At 39.9% G+C, this 24220-nt stretch overlaps 1 protein-coding gene and 1 long non-coding RNA gene across 5 annotated transcripts in view; one reads left to right on the top strand and one right to left on the bottom strand.

Moving 5' to 3' along the window:
- The window catches only part of LOC148400822 (uncharacterized), a 73593-nt gene extending 53067 nt beyond the window's left edge, over positions 1–20526 (top strand). For 2 of the 3 annotated variants that reach the window (XR_015857567.1, XR_015857565.1), the window contains exons 4-6: positions 10418–10524; positions 15772–15872; positions 19930–20526. This is a non-coding gene — a long non-coding RNA (uncharacterized LOC148400822). Of the gene's footprint in view, positions 1–10417; positions 10525–14770; positions 15402–15771; positions 15873–19929 lie in introns of those variants that run through there. The other variant, XR_015857566.1, reaches the window with a different exon arrangement.
- On the bottom strand, positions 14510–20540 carry isl2b (ISL LIM homeobox 2b). 2 transcript variants are annotated; one of them, XM_088371377.1, is made up of 6 exons: positions 20303–20540; positions 19909–20098; positions 19566–19831; positions 18022–18317; positions 15801–15968; positions 14510–15253 (listed from the first exon to the last, which is right to left on the bottom strand). In XM_088371377.1, exons 1-6 carry the CDS (start codon positions 20358–20360, stop codon positions 15137–15139), a joined length of 1095 nt encoding a protein of 364 aa, XP_088227503.1. In that variant the 5' UTR covers positions 20361–20540; the 3' UTR covers positions 14510–15136. The 2 variants fall into 2 exon arrangements, with proteins under 2 accessions (XP_088227503.1, XP_088227504.1); XM_088371378.1 differs by having other exon boundaries at positions 18034–18317.
- Between the last annotated feature and the right edge of the window lie 3680 nt (positions 20541–24220).

Raw genomic sequence — 24220 nt, 5'->3', positions numbered from 1 at the left:
ACTATTGTCTACGTATTAGAGCATGGAGGAGGCGTGGCCTACAAAGTGTACTTAAAGCCATCCCACTTAAGCTCTAGTGTGGCCGGCGGCACATGAATCCAAGCTTCAATGTGGCGCCCACAGTCGTAGGCTGACAAATTGACAATAGCCGCCTCCACGGTGAAAGCATTTAACACAAGCATGTCATAACAACAAGCTTAAGCCCAAGTGATGTGTGGAGGCTGCGAGGGCTTTGAGATTGTAATTATTGTCCTGAGCAAAGTTGCCAACAAAGACGTGAAAGAGGAGCGTGCTCCACACAAGGTCACTCCTCGCCAGACCTGACGGGGTTTTGGAGACATTTTCAGGGAGGGCTGTGATTGACAGATCTTTTCCCCTGAGGAGAAGTGAGCTGTTGTGGAGGGGGTTGACATACCTGAGCCCCTCAGACAAGGTGAGGCGGATCCCCGCCGGCCTCCCTGAGCTTTTCTTAAAGCAGACCTGGCGACAGACTAATGGACCAATTACCAGTCATTTGTACTGAATGTTCTCAGTCAAATTAGTGATATCCCACTAATGCATTGTGAAGGTGTTTAATCTTACCATATTAAATGTCAACTCGTTTTCTTTTTTTGATTATTATTGCATTTCTCGGTCATCCCATGGCTTTAAAGTCCTCCATCTACCTTTTTTGGTGCATTTAGGTGTGGCAACCCATTTTAAACACTTTCCATAGACCAATAATTCGAGAAATAAACGAATGAATGAATAAATAAAATAAATGAATAAATAAATAAATAAATAAATAAATAAATAAATAAATAAATAAATAATACAGATTTATGACAAAAATATCAAATTGATTAAATTGTGATAAAGAAGGTTTTGGACTGACGGGAGTAATGGTAAAAAAATGAACGCAAATGCTTATGTAATCTTACCCTGTTGCTGTGCCCAGAGTTGATAGTTATCTGGAAAAAGTCCTTGTTGGGGAATAAATTGAAGTTTTCTACAGAAGCTGTAAATGTAGTGAATCCACATCTCGTATCGCCGAGGTCTTTCACTTGACCCCGCCGCCATGTCAGCTCCAGCTGCTCTGTTTTAACGACAGCCTTCCGTTTGATGGTCCGCATGCTCGTCACTGAATATGTGTGAGAAACCTGTGACTTGTTGCCTCATTCTTTCCACACTCCCATCAACATCAGCGAATACAGCTCGGCGAGAAAAAGCAGCCCTTTTATTCAAAATAGTAGCCAGCGTCAATTGGGGGAGTCGTGCCCTCCAGTCGACCTAACGTAGTCTCTTTAGTGCCACTTTACTGACGCTCCCTTAGTGTCCAAAGATACATTGATTTTTATTGAGAGGAAAGTGAAATATGCCTTCCTTCATCCTCGCTTTTTGTTTTTTCCCAGTACAGGGCGGCTATGGAGCTCTGTGGCGGTATTGGCATGCTGTGGAGAGAGTATGAGTTAAATACTTTAAGCTGATATTTACACGAGGAAGTGTGCCTCTCGTTTGGACCGGAATGTGGCGCAAAAATTTGCAAGGAAAATGTTTGCCGACTCATTAGGAATCCTCGTAGGGATTTAACGCCGCGGCGCTGTGAGGCTGGTGTTTGTTGCCGTGAACAACTTTGACATTTAGTGGCTTGAGCTAGCAATTTGAAGCTAATTGTAATGACTTTATTAGACATGATGGTGTTGAATCGGGCTTTTACGCACATTTTGCCTTTCATCGAGGAACAAGGATTTCGTTTCAAGGTGTGGATTTTTGCTTATTCGGGATATTAGCTGACAAGCTGCCAATCATTTGATATACAATATCGACAGCAGGAAAAGAAAGCATCCATCTGTGCTATATCGTAAGGAAAGCCAAATTTGCCATGATGATGTCAAATTATGATGATGTAAGATTTTGGTGGCCTTTCTAAAACCTGAAGTGTGGAACGATTTTGGCATGCAATATAACAAACTCGTCAGAATGGGCTGTTTCCTCTGCGAGAATAAACTCGCGTGACTGTTGACCCTTGTTAATCCATCACAGGGACAGACAAGACAGACGGTGGTTAGACAGCCTGCTAGTTTGATGCTATTCAGATTTAAATATGGATTCCAATAGAACATTTTTGGACCACTCGAAAGGACGCCGGTTTATTTTAGTTGGAATTGCAGGATCATTTTTTATGATAAACCAGCCCTACTCATATTTTGAAAAAAAAAAATCGACTGGGTGGGGACTGCTTCCCTAAAGAGAAGTGACGCACGAAGATGTCTCATGCTGTGTCAACTCTTTCTGGCAGCAGGGAATATTTACAAAGTTACATCTTTATATAAATACAATGAATCCTTACACAAAGTTAACTTCCAGTGCAGCAAGATTGTTGATACTCAGGTGATGATTCACAACAATTAGTATTTCAATTGACATGTCAACCATTTGAAAAAAATAAATTGAGGTTACATATGATTTGTTGAAGAACGTGTTTTGCAGTGTGTACACCTGGTGTGATTGATGATATTAAAATGATACATTCAAGACTTTCGGCATGCTTATCTTATAGAAAAAAGGGGATCCACCAAGTAAACACTGGCCTTTCCCTCATGTGCGCTTCTACAGTAGATATATGTGGAGTAAAAAAAAAAAAAGAAAAGACAGCCGAGTGGCTGCGGGTGCCGTGTATTGTGTTCTGCGAGTCGTCTCAACATCCTCACTCAAACGTACTGCCGCTTTGATCCCGCCGTGCTCCTGACCCACTGCTGTTCTGTCACGCTGACATGTTTAACAAATACTGTCGGGCCCGAGCAGGATACATCAGGGTGTTACAGAGATGTTGTTGTGCCTCCGCTCACAAAGTGATGGACGATATGGCGCTGAAGCTTTTCTTATCATTATCTTAAAACTCACACTCTCGTGCATTTCATCCACGGAGACCTCACAACTCGCTACACACTTTGAAATATTACTGTTTCCGCCGCCTCCCCTCGGCTGAGGGCGCCCGCCCGCCCGTCGGCCTTTGAGGTCTTCCCCCTTCAATCACTCAGCACAAAAGCAACAAAACACGCCTCTGTAAATATTTCAGTGGCTGCGGCACCTTGTGCGGGGTCCTGCTGCTCGTTGTCTGCCGGCCCTCGGAGTGACTCATTGTGTGTCCAGTGGCACGCCGGTTTGGGCTGTGCCGCCGGACACGGCCGCTCTGTTGTGCGGAGGCAGCGGTGCCTGCATGCATGCAGGAGCAGAGCCGAGGATTACGCTCCATGTTTTTCTCTGTGTCAAACTGGCTAGCAGACATGCTCTGCTGCCTTGGAACAGCAGAAATTATTCACAACACTTCATTCTGCAAGGTGGCAAAGTGCCCATTTATGACCATCATTGTGCTGAAGCAGCAGCAAACTCCAAAGTCATTCGTGACGCCTTCACAACCGAATCAGTTTATAAACAAGCTACTCCAACCAGCATTGCATCGGCTCACTAACTATGCTTAGTTAACGAATGCTAGTAGTCAAACCTCACTCCTTTAGATTGTCAAAGGCGAGTGCCAGCCACAGAGTTGGCGGCTCAGACCTTTAACTCTATGCCGTGTATTTCACATAGAAGTACTGTAAATGTTTAGTTTTTGCTCTAAATTTGCTCTCAGTATGGCTCCCAACAAAGCTCAAGCAGTTGTATCCGTACTCGTCTTAAGAAAGAGACAAAAAAGGCTTCATTTAGTTCAATATTTACTTTCAGCTCAGCCCTATAAAAACATTGTTAGTATAATCCAGTTGAAGAGCTAGAATTGATTTATTCTATTTTAATTCATTTTAATGGGAGAAATTCTTTTATTGTACCAACAGAGTGAGAACAGGAAAAAATACTAAATTTTAGAAATAATTAAAGTCAAAGTCTGCTGTATTGTCGATTTCTTCACATGTCATGACACACAGATCGAAATTGCGTTTCCTACTATCCCACGGTGACAAGACATATTACATTATATATATATATATATATATATATATATATATATATATATATATATATATATATATATATATATATATATATAAAATTTGCGACGACACATTATCAGTAGGGTAAAACTAACCTGTATGTATATATATATTGGTCCATGGACAAACAAAACATTCAAGTAAACAATACAAAAAGTAAAAACAAGAAGGCACATACAATGAATACAGATTTCTAAAAAAAATAAACAAAAATACGAATAAAATTGTGACAAAAATGGCCACAAAAAAATCGCTAATCCACCTGGTTCAACTCTATACTAGTAGACAAAGTTTATTTTATTCACTTTGATCCGTAACACAATCCCCAGTTTAGTGAATTAACGGCTTTCTGGTTTGCAGTTTCTTGTTAATGTTCCCAAGCCAAGATTATTACTATAATATCATAAATGGGAAACCTGTTTTCGGATGGATTTGCCCTTGATAACAGCCATGTTGCTCGCCACTCCCCTGAGCGAGTCTTCAGGGAGCGCTTTCCAATAAGAGTAATGTCCCCCCGGTGCCCGGCCACCCTTGCACAATTTACGGGCAGATTACAGATTCTAATAAAATTTTTGCTACCCTAATTAAAGAATCTGCTCCCTATTTTATGGTAGTTCAGTTCCCCTCCACCGCTTGTGTCCAATTTAATTATTCTGATGCAGATAATTAGCATGAGCTGGCCATTGTTCATCTCATTTGCATATTATATTGGATAATTGAATGAGAGTGGCTGATGATTAAATTAGGGTGAATGACACACGATTCAGTTTCCAGTTGAGAAAAGTTAACAGAAGGAGCAGACTGGGAATACGACATGTTGCCTTTTGAATATTTATATATTCGCCCGCGCTTCAACGCCCCTCTGGCCCTTTGGCACTCTGCTAATTTAAAAAATGAACAGCGGCGCTGAACTTGTTGCACGCCGTTCCTCCGTCTCCGGCCGCGCTGAAAGAAGCACCAGCTTGAAATCGATGATTGTTTTTAATCTTTTAAATGCCCCGTCGACACGGCAACGCATTTACATGTTGATAAGACAAATGGGACTAGTGTGGCTAAATTGGTTTTTAGGCACTTGCAATGTAAACACAGACTTCTGGTGCCTCCGTGACTACCGCATCATGGACAAGCTCAAACGTACTGATGAAGGCTGTCGCATATCCTTTTCTTAACTTCAAAAAAAATATATCACATTCATGCTTTATCCCAACTAACTCATCTCATTCATCGTCGTGCCTGCCTGGAGTTTTTCCATGCGAGTCTTGGGCAGGCTAAATGTTTAGAGGGAATATTTGGAACAGCTTTAGCCTTTCACATGCTAATGTAAGCACTGGCGGCACAAGAAAGCGAGCCTGACCCGGGGGCCACACGGTGACACAGGCTGCTGATTCAGTGCCGGCAGCCCTGGCTTTGTTTATGTGTGTGCACAAGAAATAATGCACGTCATAAAACTGGGAACTTTGAAGGGGGAAGCACTAGCACACATGATAAATGCCCCCGCAAGATCGTCCGCATATAAATAACTCTTCCCTATAGTAAAAAAGACATTGCAAGGGTTCCTAAAAACACCATATTTTTTTCTGAATAACACTGAGTCATCCACTGGGAATTTGGTTGTTTAAATTTGGACAAAATCTTTGGGACTGTTGTACATTGATATTGGAGTGAGTTTGATTATCTTTGTTTTGCTTAGTGTTGAAGTTTTTTGGGTCAAAGAATTGAGAAGGACATCAACCACATATGTAGTGCAGACTTGGGAATAAAGAATTTTAAAAATTACTGGAATGGAGAACGAGTGTTATGGTATGCATGTTGAGCCGAGAGCAAAGCTAGCGTGAATTGACGTTGGAACCTTAATGAAGTCATTTTCGCTATCAAGCCCAACAAAGTTGACACTGTGAACATGATTTAAATTGACACCTGTTACGCCTCCCGGATGAAATCTGGGTTTGACATAAACAATATGTAAGAAGAAATACATACATATAGTAATCTGTGTTTTTTTTATTTGTATTATTTTCATTTTCGAGAAGTCGTATTGACACTGGTTGCAAAACACAGCTATGCGATCAACCTTGTCAATTTTGATTCATTCATTGTTATTTTTCTGACAAGACTTCAAGTTTTTTTCCTTCATAATGTGCAGCTTTAGAGTACATACTGTATCATTGCATGTTATCAGTTCTCCCTGGCCTTGTTTCTGTTATATAATGCAGAAGAGCCATCTCCCTGACGTTGCCAAGGAAACAACAGACTAGCTGGCATATGACAGTTTCTTTATTGGGTTTGTGGCCGCAAATGATTTGAACTTCTCCAAGTTCAATCATTTCATATCGAAGGTTAGGGCAGGGTTTCGGTTTAGGCTTCTGACTGTAACATTATTTTTCATATTTGTTGCTCTATGAATATCGTGAACGCTGGTGAGTGGAGCGAACTGGGCTTGTAAGCTCTTGCAATCAAACAATTGAGTGCACAAATGAGACACAAGAGAGTCAGAGAAGAGTGTCATGCTTCATGAACTCACTTGAAGGATTGTCCATTTTCAAACACACATTGCAACATCTCCAACTTGTGTTTGTCTGCGTCTCCCCGTACGCCTTGTAAAAAGCTCCTCTGTTCTCTGTGTTATAGTACACAAAGCGTCGTCTCATTGTCTGCCCGGAGTCGTTTTAAGGTGGGGGAAGGGTTGGGGAAGGAATTTACACAGTCCCGGGGATCTGTCAGTAGGTGGTATAGGAAACTGTAAAGATAAGTCCCCGGCGCAGCTTAAGTCGGTCCACCCGAGAGCATGTGTCAGATCTCTGAGCAGATAGAGCCGTGCCCTCTGTTCTTATCTGGAGACTGAACGTGCCCACTTCCACAGGAAGCCTGCACGGACTTCTGCAGATCTGCTTGTTTTGTTTTGGGGTTTTTTTTGGGGGGGAGGGGGCGGTCTGGCAAGGTGATGTTGACTGAGGTGTCCGCTTTCCTGACCCATCTCGGGGCTCAGCATAAACCATGTCAAGCCAGTCTAGACGGTCAGTGGCTCGCTTTTAGCCACGTACTCACAACCGGGCCAGAATTGGAAATGCGGTTCTTCTCCCCAAACCCAAGCTTATTAAAAGAACACTGAAAATGTTATTTGGAACCTATTTGACATAAAATGGCATGTCTGCTTGAGGATCAATAAAATAGTTGTCAAGCAGCATTTTACTGACTGTTGGCCAATCCAAATGACTCGCGCTTGCTTTAGGGCATGCAAGCGTGGACATTTTTAAAGGTAGCTTTCTTATTTGTTCTTACATTCATCAAATACCAACTTTTAACAAATGACATCAAATTATATCATTTTCCCCGTTGGCTATTTAAAAAAATATTTGATATCACTTTGTCCTTGGCTCACCCAAAACACACTAAAGTTCCAAATATGTCACTCGCCAATATATTAGAAACATCTCTCACTATTATATACCACATATTTGTCAAAGAGAACAGAGTAAAAAAAAAAAAAACATGTTTGGCATATTCAAATAAATCTGACCAACATTCCACATTACCAACAGATGTACGATTTTACTTCACTTTCATGTACAGTACAAATAAGAAACCAAAATATGAGTGAAAACCATCAGTGGCTTCAATGCTGTCCTTATCCCCCTTGCTAGAATTTATTATCATTGTTAAATTAAATCATTTATTATTTAATTTATTTTTCCAGCCCCACAGAGGAGTTGCTGCACTTGCAACCTTTGCGTTTCCTTCTGGCGTCCTCCCGCTGCGAGCGCCTGACGAGAGGCAATTTGTTTGGATGTTTAATGCCGCCGCGCTGCTGGTGGAGGATTATACGAGATGGCTCAGTGATTTGTGGCGGCTGGTAGTGGGTCAGCCTCAGTGTGCGGGTGTGTGTGTGTCTGTGTGAGCCTACGTGTGTGATCAGTTCCAGGTCTTTGCTCTAACACAGACGTCAGTTGTCTTCTCACAAATGCGCTTTATCTCCTGAGGAAAAAACACCCTTTAGGTGTTTTGTCCAAGTCTAACATTCTTTAAAGATTAATAATCTCTATATGTGATTTTTTTTTTTTATCTTTGTGCGACCATATTGTTTTTAAATCCTGGAAGGCTGAAGAACTGACTTTTTCTGCAAGGCTTCCCATCCTGAAAAGCCACCCAGATGCTACTGTAAGCTTCCCCAGACACACAAAGAAACAATGACACATCTCACATGGGCAAAAACAGTGTCCACCATGTTGGATGCCAATTTCGTACCAAAAAGCCACTTCTGCCATTGTTTTTTTTAATGGATTTTTTTTTATATTTATCCCCTTCAAGTGTTTTTCATACATATAATCACCAATAATTATTAGTTCCGATTATAAGAATTTTGATCGGCGTCATTTCGCCTCATAGGTTAATTTGGGTGACATCACCGGTCAGAGGTTAACATTTCTACGTGGGTTCGAGTTACTTCAAATGATTTTATGAAGTGGATTGATGTCAACAACCAAAAAAAAAAACCGAAGCCGTGATATATTCAGCACAACATGGTCCCTGTTGAATGAGCAAAGAATTCTTGTTTACTCCTCCCTCAGCATCCCCTTTCACTCCATCTTCTTGGGAAGATCAACCTCAGTGTACTTTTATCTCCCAAAGAGCAAAGAGATCAGCGCTTACGTCTCAAAGTGCTGGCAACAACATCAAGCGACAAGCCTTCACTCTCCTCTTTGAAGGCGCTTCACCCTCAGATGATAAAAAACAGTGAATTATTGGTTTGTTTATCGTGCTCTTAAAGCCTAAAGTGCATTATTAAACAGAGAGCACATTAAACGGAGAGTATTGTTAAAAGTGTTTTAAAAATCTTGTAAATCTCCATAATTTATGTCAGCGCGGTCACGGAGGCTCACCCCCGGTCGGGCCTTCTGCTTTTAATTTGGTGCAGAGTTCGTACCTGCGCTGCTGTAAGCTGACCGACGTGACCTCCTCCTGTGGGGCAGCGCCCGCTTGACACTGACACAAGGCAGCCGAGATGACTGCTACTTTGCAGCCATTGCCTTTGCAATCCTTCACTCCATCCTTAATCACTACGCAGTGAATGCCCTGAGATGCAACTTGTATCTCAAATCATGGTTTTCCATTAGAATGAATGGAATTTTTTTTCTTCCCCCTCAAATCCAAACAAACTGGAGGTGGCCCAGCTTCTTGGAACAAATTGTGTTGGTCAGAGTGATGGCACTGTATTATGTTCCAAGTGGACTGCTTCCCAGCAACATGAGCATCATTGTGCCTTTGGGAGTGCTGTGTGCAAACAACGCACAGTCAGGCACCCCCTTTAAAATCCTGGCAAATTCACAACTCATACTGTACGTGCTGCTGAAAAAAACATTTTCCTGGAAAAGTATTAGAATTTTGAAATTACTTCATAATCCAATATTTATTTATTTGTTTATTTATTTATTTGCATCAAATTACATTGTGCAAGACTATCCTAAAATGTTGAGCCCTGACGCAATGTTTCACAAAGAGGCAAGTCTGTAAATTTGTTATATTTGTTTTGAAAATGGCCTGTCAAATTTTCAAGTTTTCATTATAAATTGTACAAAAAATATTATCACACTCTTTTGTAAGATTTTTTTCTGTATGTTTTGCATGATTTAAAGCTTACAGTAAACAAAAATAGTTAATTTTTTCTGATCAACTTTGTCCACTAAAATCGTTATACAGTTATGGTTCATGCATTTTATCATCAAAATGAAAAGTTTAAAATTGACTACAAAATATGCTAAATTAAAGTGTAGCAGTGCTCCATTCTCATGAGGTCATTTTGCACTTGAAATTGGAAAAAAAAAGAAAATCACTTATTAGTCTGGCACTGTGTTCACATCTGTGTGTCTAATGCCAAAAATGATATTGGAGACGGTGTGAGATGAAAATATATAAAAACAGAGGAAAAAGTGTGAAGGGGTGCAAGGGGGAGGGGTCAGGGCCCCGGCTGGTGATCTCGTGGTCGCTGCCACTTTAAGAAATGAAGCAATATCATTAATGGAGGCCTTGCTGGGCTGACATCCTGCTCCAATTCGGCGGACCCCGTCCATCACGCCATTACAGTGGGCCCGGCAGTATTAAAATCCAATCACTCCTCTGGCTAGTTTGATTAAGGAGGGAAGCGCACAAAGAAGCCCGCTGACCCATTGTTGCTTCTGCCAGCGAGTCCCAAGAGGCAGGCGGCAGGCGGCCTCAGCCCGGGACAAAAATGAATTAAAAAAAAAAAATCTTGTAATATTACATTTTTATACTTGTACAGTCGCAACTTGTATTTTTTTCTTGTAATATTTCAATATTTTTATTATTGTTTTCTTGTACTTTACACCTGAATTTATTTCCCGTTAAAAATGACTCATGACTAATATTGCATTTTTTTTTTTTTTATTCTTTCCTCCTTCTATTTTGACCATTGTTTTCTCTGTGTGCCCCGGTAGCAAGCACATCCTCGATGTGACACGAGCCTGACTGAGAAGGCGTGGTCATCCATAAAGACAACGTTTGTAATTCATCGTGCCGGGCGGGAGCAGCAAAGATGACACAAGTGAGTTACGGCGTTGTCTTTTGACGGCCACTGTAAATCTCCGCCGCCGTTCGCATCCGCTGCGAGCGTATCATTAAAGTTGGTGAACTTGTGAGTCAGAGACATAATTGAACTTTGGCACTAAATCTAAAAAAGAAAGACTTCCTCGAGACATTCTTGAACTTGTGACCTACTGAAGTGAACGCCACCGAGTCTAGGTCTTGATTCCTCATCTTTGCTTCTATTGACACGTGTTTGTCTTCCCAACTTACCTAACGACGATTTTGTGGGTGGGGACTGGCTGTGTTTTACAGTGAGTCATTGTGCCAGGCTCTGTCTTCCTAATGGCCCTTGCTGTGTTGTTTTTGCTACAGATTTATGTGTGGGTGTGGCACCATGATTTACTCGCCGACTGGCTCACACGGACGGGTTGGCTGTGACTGTGTGTGTGTGCGTGTGCGAACTCTTTGGTGTGATGCCCCAGGCGGCTGCTCCTTGTTGTCATTTCCTCCTGTAGGTTCACTTAAAGTACACACATGGTGGTGAGGTCATTCATGTTTCGGATCCAATTCAAGAATCATATAAACACAAATAGGTCTTTGTAAAGATAATAATGCTACGTTTTTTTGGACACTTGTTGCTAAAATAGTAAATCAGTCACCTTTGTTTAACTGAAGGGAAACAATGTTTGTGCTGGCTGTGATTTGAACAAAATCCCCGATAGCAACATCCAAAATAAACCTTTATAATGTAATTCACGATAAACTGTTGGGAAAAAATATATATTGCTTATTTTATTCATATAATAACGTTACACACAGGATGAAATGATTGTTTTCGATTCAACATGCAATTTCAATTGGAGTTGGTTCATTACTTTCTTATGATTATTGATGGAGTTATATTTGATTTATTTGTTTTGTGACATCAGTCTTGGAACTTTTCAGACATGTTAGCATCCTCAGTCAGAAAAGATGCCCTAAATATTTTGCTCAAGTCATATAGCTGTAGTTGTTAGCCATTGCTAAATGATGCTTGTTTGATAGTGGCCAGCAAGTGCATGTTTTTCTTTTTAATGGATGTCTTTTTAATGTATCAACTTTAAATCCTTCCCTCGTTGTTGTCTGGGATGCTTTTAAGCCGTGAGGAGAAAATGTGGATATTTACTCATTGTGTCAGTTTACCATAAAAGCGGAGTTCAAGATCGATTGCGCTCAAGCTCTCATTGTGGCTGTAACCTGGGAGCAACTATGATTAAATCCTTGTCACAGCGTGTTACATTAGCTATTACACGTCCACGATGAATGGATCCTTAAATTCAACACTACCAAACACCTGACAACCAGGCGTTGAAGCACACCCATTGAAATGAACGTATGCCATTAATGTAGTTTTTGCAAGTTTTTAAATAACAATAGCATTCTACAATACTGTATTTATAAAAACATACAATAATAATAATTGAGTAGAATTCTAAGAATTAAATTGGCATGATAATTCAAAGGGAAATTTTTTGCGCCATCTGGTATGTTTGCCTTGGCCACTAGGGGCAGTACAATACAGACGCATACTTCCCGAGTTATGATGGAACAGAAGTAGAAAGCCGCAATAATGAATGATATTTTGCAGTCGATAAAAAATATATCATATATATATTGGATATTTTTGCAGATGTTTCAAATTCATGTTATTGGTCCATAGAAGTAGGTCGGCCATCTAGTCCGTATTTCCCCACTTGGTTCAAAACTCTGCTTTCTCTACTTTTTAAAAGTAAAAAAAAAAAATCCCACTTGAGTGGCTGCAGTAAGTCAGCCTGTCAGGATGATCCCAGGAGAGTATGTCTCTCTGCTGGTGGCCCCCCCCTTAGGACCACCAAGGTCACTCTGGAGCACAAACCTTACTTTTCCAAACTGTTGTCACAAACCATCTAAAATGCAGGGGTGGCCAACCTACGGCCCCTCCAAGAACATTTGGACCATGAGATTCGAAAGACTAAGCAAAACCCCTGAGGAATAAAAAGCACTGAACTGAGGAATGTTGGTATTATTGAATATAAAAGGGGTCGGCAACCTTTTTGAACGTGAGAGTTTCTTCTTGAGAACTGGATAGAATAATGCCACACTAGTGTGGTACACATTTTTGAAATTTTCACTATTAGTTATATTCACAACAAATTAGCCATGTTTGTCAACATAAGGGAAGAATGTTATGTCATATGTTTATAAGCCTTATAATTAGCCTAGTTGCCTGATTGCCTGAGTAATTTGGCCAATTTTCCTTTTTATTTTATTTTTTCACAGTTGGGTATAAACACTACTTGTTAAAGCTATAACTCTCGATAAATTGCCTCAAGAATGCAATGGCTGTCCAAAAAAAAGAATCATGTAATAATCAGACATAATAAAGCGAGCAACGCGTGTGTGTGGCTTGTGGTGCTCTGATTACCCACGGCCTGCTGTCAGTGACAGCATGACGTCACAGCTTCGCCTTCAATCATTCATGTGGTGACGTCATGCGATTACGGACACGTCCGCATCCAGCCTGAAGCGGGAACGCGCACGTTCGAAACTACAGAGCCTGATCAGGTGTGAAGAGTTTACATTGCGCAAATAAGGAAAATGTGCGTGCGTGCGTGCGTGCGTGCGTGCGTGCGTGCGTGCGTGCGTGCGTGCGTGCGTTCGCGGCCGTTGTTTGCCATTTTTTGGTTGTCAAGGAGGGGAAACGCCCACTGATTGAAACCAAAGATCAACACCTTGAAAACAAATAAAAGCATTAGAATAAATACATTTCATTGTTAAACTAGTTAGTTGAACTAAATTGAATTTGATTTCGGCTTTCGAGCGTTTTAATTATATTTGTTAAATGCGCTATCTGCCTCAATGACCTAATCCAAAATCAATTTTTTACATTACATTTTTTTTCGAAATATAGATAAAAACTAAAGTGTATTTTTCGCATTAAATTAAACTATATATATGTTTGATTGATTTAGAGGTGGAAATACATGCGTTTCTGCCGTCACCAAGTAGATAGAAAAATACACCAAAATACTATAAGAAATAAAAAAAAAAGAAGAAAATGATACGTTTCTTAGGAATGTGAAAATATACGTATTTTTTGCATGAAATTATTCCCCCAAAAATATTTGTGTTGATTTTTCAGGAGAAAATGACAATGTAGAAAAAAAAAGTTGCTCTTCGTTTATAACAAGACAAAACGCACGCTGCGGGCATTGGACAGTTAAAAATAATATCATGACATTTGTTTTCAATGATTACAAATTATCTTTTCAAAAGGACAGAATTGACGCAAATTTATTGTATCTCAGAAACATTTCAGAAGTAGAAATAGCTGCAGCCATGCGCCGCGCGCGCGGGCAGTTGAACAGGGTCTGCATTCTTCGCTTTTTAAACGCCATTGTTATTCTCCCCACTTATCTTCTTTATCCTAATCCAGCTGCATTGTTTACTTATCTTATTTGGGGGGAGCCCAATTACACGTCTCTTATCTGTCCTCTGTCTTCCAATATCACCGTTAAACACTAAGATTTTTTTCTCAGTCTTGTCGCGCACAGCCGCGCTTTATTAAATACATAGGTAAATTATTATTTCAATGCAAAACGTTATTTAATCAATCAAAATGCCATTTCTCTTTTCGTAATCGTGTAATAAAACGACCGAGCTATGATTAAAAACTAAATAAATACCATGCAGCTCTCTTCACTTGCCTTCAGGGTCTGGGAGAGCTTTGTGTGCGTGCGCGCGCGTGTGCGCGCATGTGGATGTGTTGTCGGTCTCAGTTTAGTGTGTATCAGCTGATGCCAAAAACAGATAAGACGTGCTGGCCGCCGTCTGCACAGACCAGAGGAACTGGACTGAGCAGCAAGCAGGTTTTTTTAGTGGACAGAAATAAAGGACATGCATGAGAAACAACAGATTTTTTTTTTTTGTCGTTTTTACTGATCTGATGGGGGTTGGATGCAATTTAAAGAAAAAAAAAGTCAAAATAATTTTTAAATAATGTTTAATTTAAACAAAAAATACAAATCAAATAAAAGCTGCACCGACACATACTTGTGTATTCAGCTTTTATTATTATTATTATTATTATTTAGATCAGTTAATATTCCCTTTACGAATCGCCCTTCAAACAATAAATAATATAACAATAATTTAGTTCTTCTGTTTGTTCGAGGAGCTCAAACAAGCTTGTATTTTACAACACCGATAAATTGCTTTTTTTTTTTTTCCTTATTGTTCATGCTCAGCGTTTAAGACAAAGAGTCCAACGTATAAAAAAACAAAAAGATGACATCGAGGAAACAAGATGACACAAAAAGATCACAATGAAAGGTGACGGAAGTCCATGAAGTGTTTCCATGGTATTCAAGTCTCATCATGGAGGTTATATCCACATCCAAAGGTTCTGTACATCTTTCTTTCTTCATGCAACATCGCCAGCTTTGTTGTCCATCTTCCTCTCCATGATTGGGAATAAAAAAAAAAGACTAATCCTTGTTTTTTTCTTTTATGGTCGATGTGATGAGCTGCTCACATGCAAGAGGGAATTAAGTAGAAGGATTTCATGCTGCAACATTTGCAGGGGGCGGGTGCCTTGGCGGAGGTCACAGGTTTCACGTCTCCACCGGGCTCGGTACCATACTGTTGGGGGTGTCCGGTAACTGAGAGGATAAGGATGTGACGTCACTTCCTGACGAGTTGCCCAGAGAGCCAGACTCGGAGAAAGACACCTGCAGAAAAAAATACACATTAGAAGTAGCAGAATATAATGCAAAATGTTTGCTTTGTCAGCTATTTCTAATACTGTTTAACTCTCAAATACATAAGATATTAAAGTATTTTATTCAATTGTGTATTTTTAAATGTAAAGCAAATTGACCGAACACATTTTCATGCTTTGTTTTATGCTACTCAAATATATTGAACATGATGATTAAGTTTTAAACAAAGTGCAACATACCGGCCAAGAACTTGTGTAATGGGCAATTCAATATTACAGGTGCAGTTCGACTCTCAAAGTGAAATTCATTTATTTTGTAGATTCATATGACATGAGTTTCGTGATCTTTGTTTCATAATGTTGATCTTATAAGATCTTATTACGTGCCCTTGCATTATGTTTAAAGAGTCGAGCAACATGTGAGCAAAAGTATAGAGACTTTTTTTTTTTTTTTTTTAATTCCTCCTCAATTTCAAATATCTCACAAAGACATTTTTGACAGTTTTTTGCTTATGTGTTTGTGACCAGATCCAAGTGCATCAAGAGTAAGAACGTACCAGTTGTTGGAAGGCAGGCTGGTCCAGGTCACTCTGCAGGGCAAACTCGCTGAGGGCCTTCCAAGGCGGCTGGTACGTTTGAACCTCCACCGGGTTGCCTTGCACTGTACTCTCGTGTCGAATGGGACTTCCGGCCACCAGGGGCGTTCCCGTCAGGCCCTGCAGGTTCTGAAATGAGTGTCATTCATATAGTTTTGCCTTTCACATCATAATTATGCAAAAGTGCTGCATCAGAACTGAAGCGTCAATATAAGGTGCCTTTGAGACGTCCCCATTTCACCCCCTGTAAAAATGTTGCGATTTTTTTATTGAACTTTACATTGATTGTATGCTGAACACCAAAGTTAGCTAAAAACAGATTGTCCTGTTAATGTTGTTAGAAATGCATATTGGTCAAGCTCCCAGACTTTTTTCCCCAATTGGCTAAGCAGACTGCACATCCAAAATATGCTGACAGGACAGATATTTTGGTTTATGTTCGCATTTAAGAAGAGTTTCATTTAGTAATTCAGTTCGCAAGTTGGATGTCACAAGCATACTTCAAATATTTAATATATTTCATTATATGAGTGGATGGACACGGTAAACGTGATGACATCCAACTATACACATAATGTGATGTAAATTACAAAAGTGTAAATATTTGCTCTACAACTTTTTTTCAGCCTCCAGTGAAGAAAGACCAAATGTTGGTTGTAATGATATTGAAAACATCAGAGAGGTTTCTAAACACCAGTTAGCCTGTAATGTCAGAGTGGAATCATAGACACATGTTTAAGGTGATTGTGAAAATACGATATAGTTTATATCAATTAGTAAATCAAATAACTGTTGTGAACAGCAAAACCACCTAAAAGTTTTTTTGATTTCGTGTCATTTAACCACTCATTACACATACTATTTATCAAAGCAGGGTATGTGCCAAATCACATAAAATTATGAAAATACATTTAAAGATACTAATCATTGTACTAGTTTGCGTGCAAATGTTTGCCCACTTCCAATAAGACCTCACAATGTCTTTTTTCATTTGAGTGATCTTAATGAGGACACCAAAGGCACTTCATGATAATGACTCCGAACTGAGCAAAGCAAGATATTGACAGAAATGTGCACACTTTTCACACAGCATCTCGCAATCAGATAATTAGATGACATAAGCTGCGCCATCTGTGATGAGCAAAATAGCGGTTGGACAGTGACAATTGCTTTCAACATAAAGCAACTGTCAGAATGATTTTGAAATGTAACACGAGACCCGATAGAAGCAATTGGCAGAACATGCAAAACTGCCCAGAAAGGCTGGAACTGAGATTCGAACCAAAGCTTTACAACAGACGCGATAACAACTGCTAATCTCATAAACAACAGCAAATATAAAAGATACAAAACCAGAATCTCAGAACTATGAGGCAGACGTGCTAACGACCGGGACACCGGCCATAAGAGTGATGTAAATCATTTTTAATGTCTGGTATTAATTTGTCAATCTATACTTTGCACTGCGTGCATCTTGTCTGTAATGTGATGACCGCCTCAAACTTAACATAATACAACATTCACAAGCACGATATTGAACATAATGTTACAGGAGGTCAACTTTGTAATCAGTTTGCATCTGTGGGAAAAGTGTGGTCCGGGGTCCATATACGGCCCACTACTTTCTTTATTCTGGTCAACTAGTCAATTTCATTATCAAGAGCCCTGTGATATTTATTGCATTCACAGTGCTATTTTCCCCCCTAAAATTTATTAATTAAAAAACCATTAATAAAACCAATAATTTCTTGAAATAATTGGTTATTTAAAATAAAAAAGAATATTGGTAAAATAACCAATATGTCAGTTTCAAAAATATTACATTATTTATTACTAATTGATTTACTAATTAGTTAAATATTTTATAATAATATATTCAAGTTTAATAAAAAATCAATAATATAATCATTTTGTGTTCTTATTAAAAGAGACTATTTTTCGCACGTACATTTTAACTTCTTTTTATAAAGTTAACTTTACCTCATGACCTGACTCAAAATTAAATGTTTTTGCTTTCCCACCCCGGAAATACTATAAATAGCCTTTTTTAAAATATTGTTCCAATGCATAGCAAAAGAGTGTGCAGGTGTATTTATAGGTGTACCCGAATGACGACATAAGCAGCAAGGGGAAAAAAAAAAAAAAAAGGTAATGAGAAGTAATGGAAGCGGGCTGGACTTACGAAGATGCTTACAGTCTTATCACTGTGTTGCTGTTGTTGAAGCTGCTTGATGAGCAGCGACTTCTTCTTGTCCTTGCACCGCTTGTTCTGGAACCACACGCGGATGACTCTGGGGCTCAGGCCGGTCATCTCCACCAGCTGCTCCTTCATGAGCGCGTCGGGCCGCGGGTTCGCGTTGTAGCAAGTCCGCAGCGTGTGCAGCTGCTTCTCGTTCAGCACCGTGCGCACCCGCGTCGTCTTCTCCGACTGCTTGTGCACGTGGTTGCGATGCGGGGCCTGCCGCACCGTCACGGGCTCTGCTTGGGAGATAGAGGAGGGGTCGGGGTCCATTAAATTGATCGCACACAGGAAAAGAGCCCGGATTCGAACCCTCGTCCTTACAACTGCGGCGGATGTGCTAACCACTTGGCCACCCACATTTCGAGATAAACAACCACTTCTTTAAATGTTATATTAGCTATTAAGTTTAAATTCCTGATCCAGAACAGCTATTTACGCGCGCGCATGAAAATTTAAAAAAAGATGTTACCTTATCGATATTTTCAAAATAAACTAAATTTGATTTTTGAATGCGCAAAACGCAAAAGTCATTTTCACGCTGCGTATAAGCTGTTGAAGTTGACAGCTCACACACACACGCACACTCTCTCGCGCGCACATACACACGTAATAGCAGCTTATTCAGATAATGACAGCGGTACAGAAGGTTCGCCTTAATGGGATCAATTATGACAATTTAGCCGGCACTCCAACATAGACTGAGAAACTTTGCACAATACACTTGGACTATTTGTAGTATTTCATTGCGATGTGTCAAATTTTACTGTTTAGTATTTTTACCCACCTAAATTCTACCTTCAAAATAAGTTGCTATTACAAATTCACACAGAAAAAAATTTCCGTAATAATTCTAACCAAAAAAAAGCTATTCGACACAATCATACCCAAAAAAAACATGCGGTGTATTTTAACATTTATCTTTCACTTTTTAAATAATACGTTATTTTAATTGAAATGTATCTATCGCACAATCGAATTTTCTTCTCAACTCTAATGGACCTTTTCGTGGTTTTTTTCCTGAGACTATCAAACTGCGAGCACTAATAATAAAAAAATCATAATTTACAACAAACATAGCGCGTGCACCTCGCTCTCTATTGTTTAATCCAATTATGCACTTCACATAAATATCTGTTTTTGTAATTCATATGCTACGCTGTTTTTAAACATCTTAATTCAATGTTTTTGGTTTCTTTATCATACATGTTGAGGTTTTCTATTGTAACACGAGGCCCGTTTGTGACAATAACAGTACTACCACTTCAAATATACAATTTTGTTGTTATATATATATATTTAGCAACATTGTTTGAAAACATGTTCGGATGATAAACATAGAGGAGGTACAGGTATTGGAACATGCCTGCTAATATAATAAGTGCACACTGACTTAATACAACTACTTCTAGTCATAATATTAATATTAATAATAATCATAATAATTTCTTGAAAATAAGTATAATATTGACGTAATGGTTTCGGACCTGCCAGGTGCATGGCTCTGTTGGAGTGCATGTTGTGTGAGGGGCTGACGGGGCTTCCGGCTGAGCCTCTGTCCAGCAGCAGGCTGTGGTCGGCCCGGCAGAGGAGCTCGTCCTCTCGCAAGGAGAACTCGTCGCCGGGCAGCAGCTGGCGGCTGCACACCGAGCAGCGGAAGCACTCGATGTGGTAAACGTTGTCCCGGGCCCTCATCACCAGGTCGCTGCTACTGAAGCCCAGGTTGCACTTTGCGCACTTGATGCCGAACAACCTGCAGGTCCGAAATAAACTTATTAGTGAATCCCGTTTAGATGCGTTTTTGTGCGTTTTGCCCCATAGCCGCACTACCTGACGTAGTCTCTCTTGCAGTAGGTCTTGCCGTCCCGGACAAAGCAAGTGCAGCTCTCGTCCAGGTACTGGCTGCACTCGGCACACTTGAGGCAGGCTGCGTGCCACTCGAGGTCCGGGGAGACTCTCAGGATGTACTGGTCGTGGATCTGGCTTCCGCATCCCACACACATGGCGAATCCTGGCTTCTCTGCGCACAGCACAATAGCACCAGTCATTTTTAAACTGGCTTGACGAGACTCGACTTGCATTCTGCATGTTTTTGCAAATGCACTAACTGCAAGAAACCCCCCCATCATTGATAAAAATACGTGACGAGGCTATGTCGCCCCCAGGACCACAAAAAATAATAGAAAAAAAAATAAAATAAAGCCTGCCTCCCCCTTATACTTACTTTTGGAATGATCCCCCATATCACCCAAGAAAGAAGAGCTGAAAATAATATCCACCATACAGGAAGGAGGAAGGGGCGAGCTGGAGGTGCACAAAAAAGATGAAGGGACTGAGGAGTGACTGAGTGAGTGGCCCTTCCCGAGGTTGCCTCCCTCACAACTTGGGACAAACCCCGAATGACTGCAGGCAGGACGTCCAGGAGGAGGAGGAGTGAGGAAGACCAGGAGGAAGAAGGCGGGAGGGAGGGAGGGGGTCAGTGAAGAGGCTGCAGGGTCCCATGCGCTGCAGCTGTGACGTCATCACGTCTGAGGACGACCCTCCAATCCCATTTAGTTGCGCCGAAAGTAATACACACTTTTTAGATACTATTTTGAATTCATGTGTTTGCGTGCATATATAAATCTAAATAGATGTACAAATATACAATAGAAATAATTAATATTGTTTATTGCTTTCGAGGACATTCATTCTGTTCATTTAAATACATTTATTATACTGAGGATGAGGAATAGGAGGCTATCTATCTATCTATCTATCTATCTATCTATCTATCTATCTATCTATCTATCTATCTATCTATCTATCTATCTATCTATCTATCTATCTATCAATTTTTACTAAATAATTTACATTAAATATTTATTAAATAAACAATACGTTTATTATTATAATTTGCATTAATTTTTCATTCAGCAGTATTTAGTAACATCAACAATACAACGAATATTTCTGAGTATGATAAAGCCCCATGATAAGAATGTTCATTTCTCAAAAGATAAGTGCTACTGGGTTTTATTTCAATGATTCAACTTTGCGGTTTTTTTTTCTTTTTTCAAAATAAGGAAATACAATTGTAACATAAAAAAAATAAAATCTATTAAATAGGGACGTACGCCCCTGACTGGTTTGGGTGGGTCGAGGTCCACCTTTAGACACGGTCCTCATCTGCACAAGAAGGACACCTAGTGGATTCAGGTGGCAACTACACTTAATTGGGCTTCTCTCCGTACTGACATCATCAGGTTGGCAAACAAAGTAACATTCTCTTGAATTTATGTGCATACATGCAAACACAAGTTTGTAGGTTTGGCCAGTCGTTACAGTTAAAGACAAAAAATGGAATCCAAATACAAAATAGCAAGGCCTTCTCTGCTCAGAAGAACTGACAATAATCTAAAGTCTAACATTTTTTTTTCATTAATTTGTGTTGATTTATTCCCAATATTTTCTCAATTCCTGGCATCGCTTTAGGCTGCATTAATTCCAGTAGATATAGATGCTATTGTCCAATCAGATTTCCACCTCTATATGCTGCCCAGGGCCTTAAGAATCGGTGTTGTTGCTGATGTAACTTGAGCTACAATGGCACTCACACGTTCTGGTCATTCAGCTCACATAAATAAATGAAACATGAATCATATAAAATTTTAAAAAATAAGAGTCAAAGACTTGTCATTCTTATGAAAAAGTTGTACTTTCAGGAGTAATCAGATGAGTTTAAGGCAAATTGAATTGTACAGCTTGAGAGTTGTAATGTGTTTAAGTGAAGTCACGTACTGTCAGCTCACATTTCTAATGGCCTTTCGATTCAATTTGCATACATTGAATAGACTCCGCCTTATTTGAATGGAACTTATTGAAATAACTGAAGCTGACTGTTTTTTTTAGTATTATTATTATTATGAGTGGAGCCCGCCACTACTGTCGTACTCTATAAAAATTTAAAGTAAAACTGATTCATGCTCTCATTTGCATGCTGTCTTTGTGTTTTTGTACTTTGTATTAGCATTAAGCTAACAGACAATTGTATATGTTTGAGAATGACAGAGTCACACATATTTACTATTGGTGACCTATTAAAGGCTGACCAAACAATACTTATCAATATTAATAATTCGTCCAATAGCTTTGCTGTCCGAATCACATGACAAAGCTCCCAAAAGAATGTCTAATCAAGCTTTGATGGGCCATTAACATCATCAAATATGCATGGAACACTCTCATCATCCACTTAAACTTTGGCAACAGACTCACGTCTGGACGTGTGTGTGTGCGCGTGTGTGTGTGTCTCCCAGGCCACTTGACGGAACTTTGCTGCAGTACCACATTCTGTTGAATGTTTTACATTGGGATGGCACTTTGCCTTCATTGTATTGCCAGACAGATTAGTAATTCACAAAGATTGTTCCAATAACCCTCCCTTCCTCCCCGGGACCTCTCTCCAAATGTATCCGTCTGAAATATTGACAGTTTGTTTGGGTGTACTGGATTTATTTTTTATTTTTTTCTCTCTTCAACAATGCTCTTTTTTTTTTACAAAAAAAAGCCTTATTATATATGGTCATATTTTACAAAATTAAAATTATTTTTCACTATTTTTTACCAAAAAAAAATCCTCCTTAACATGGTCAAATCAACTTCACTCAGGCTGTAGACAAGTCAAGTCAGTGTACCACTACCACTACAGCAAAAATAAAAAAAATAAAACGGTTTACTATACCTGGTCATTGTCATCAAAGATTTCACATGAAATACACAATAATTTCAATTTATTGTATGTGGAAAAAATCTTCCTGAAACGATAGAGGCCTTTGTGAGAGGAGAAGCATGTTGCAGATTTATAATTCATTACACGTGCGGAGTTAATGCAGCATTCACATGATAATTAGGATTAATTTTTGATTGGCGCCTCAGGGCAGCGCTGCATTGCAGAGGCAACCATTATTACCTTATTAGTGTAACTGTCAGACACTTGCTTTAGTTTACAAATGCATTGTCTTGTCGCTGGCTTGTTGCTTATGAGTGTCTCAAACAAGAAGTTGTGTCACTTTGATGAGGCCAATGCATCGGTGTGTTTGCATCAGTCACAACAACGTCCGTCAAGTTGTTATTTGTCTCCTTCGATAGAGAGGGATGACATTACATTCAATTTCTATTTATTGGTGTGTCGTATTCTGTCAGGTTTAGTAAAGCGGAAAAATAAGAATTAACTGCGGCACAATTAAAGCTTCAGTAAGTAATGTGTTGTGCGAGGGAGGAGGGGGCACGATGGCTCACCATCTTGTTTTCTTCATTAGTTTGATATCTGTATTGTGAAATTCCACAACCAAAGAAAAGTTATAATTAGCAGCAGTGTGTCCATGCACCGTAAGAAACTTTCATTGACTTTTTTTTTTCCAGGTCTCTATGGTGGCGTGCATCTTTTGTAGCACACTCATGTTCTCACACCTAAGGGGAGCACGGTTGTGTGAAAAAAGACGTTTGAGCATCACTTTGGGGTATTTTATTAACAAGACAGCAGGTGCACGACGGACTTTCTCCCTCCACCAGCTGTGTGCCCAAATATGTGTGAAAGCACGCGTGTGCATGGAACAAATGGCAAGAACACACAGCTGTGGGAAAACTGCCAAAACTTGGCAAATATTGGCCGCCCACTGCCACTTTCCTCAAAAAATAACTCTAAAGCAGTTTGTATTTAGCAGGCCAAGTGAAGTGCTGTTCTTTTTTTTTTTTTTTTTTTTTCAAGTGTGTGTGCGTCCCTTTGGATTGACAGTGGCTTTCATGGTGTATTATCTGGCCCGGCTTTTAACTTCAGCAGAACTGTGTTCACAAATTGATGCTCTGCTCCAGTGGGGCTGTAGCTGCAACATTAAATTGTACTGAAATATTCATATGTGAGTGCATTTAGCTGAGAGCAATTGCTGTGCGACTCCCTAGAGGCCGCATGGAAATGTTGCAGGCACCCCCCACCCCCCCACCATCCTCCTCAGTCCAAACACACACATAGACAGAGCACCCACAGACCGGCCCGGGACACTGATTGAGTCTGGGCTTGGGACAAGCGAAGCTGAATGTGGCACAAATTTCAAATGGTGCCACAAAGTAGTGGACAAACTCAAGCATCCTAACTTTTCAGGTA

This window comes from Syngnathus floridae, chromosome 3, assembly GCF_059516105.1.
Source record: "Syngnathus floridae isolate MCC-2025c chromosome 3, RoL_Sflo_1.0, whole genome shotgun sequence".
NCBI classification, from domain to species: domain Eukaryota; kingdom Metazoa; phylum Chordata; class Actinopteri; order Syngnathiformes; family Syngnathidae; genus Syngnathus; species Syngnathus floridae.
The sequence above is the reverse complement of the archived record's forward strand: the minus strand, read 5'-3'. Positions and strand labels throughout refer to the sequence as shown.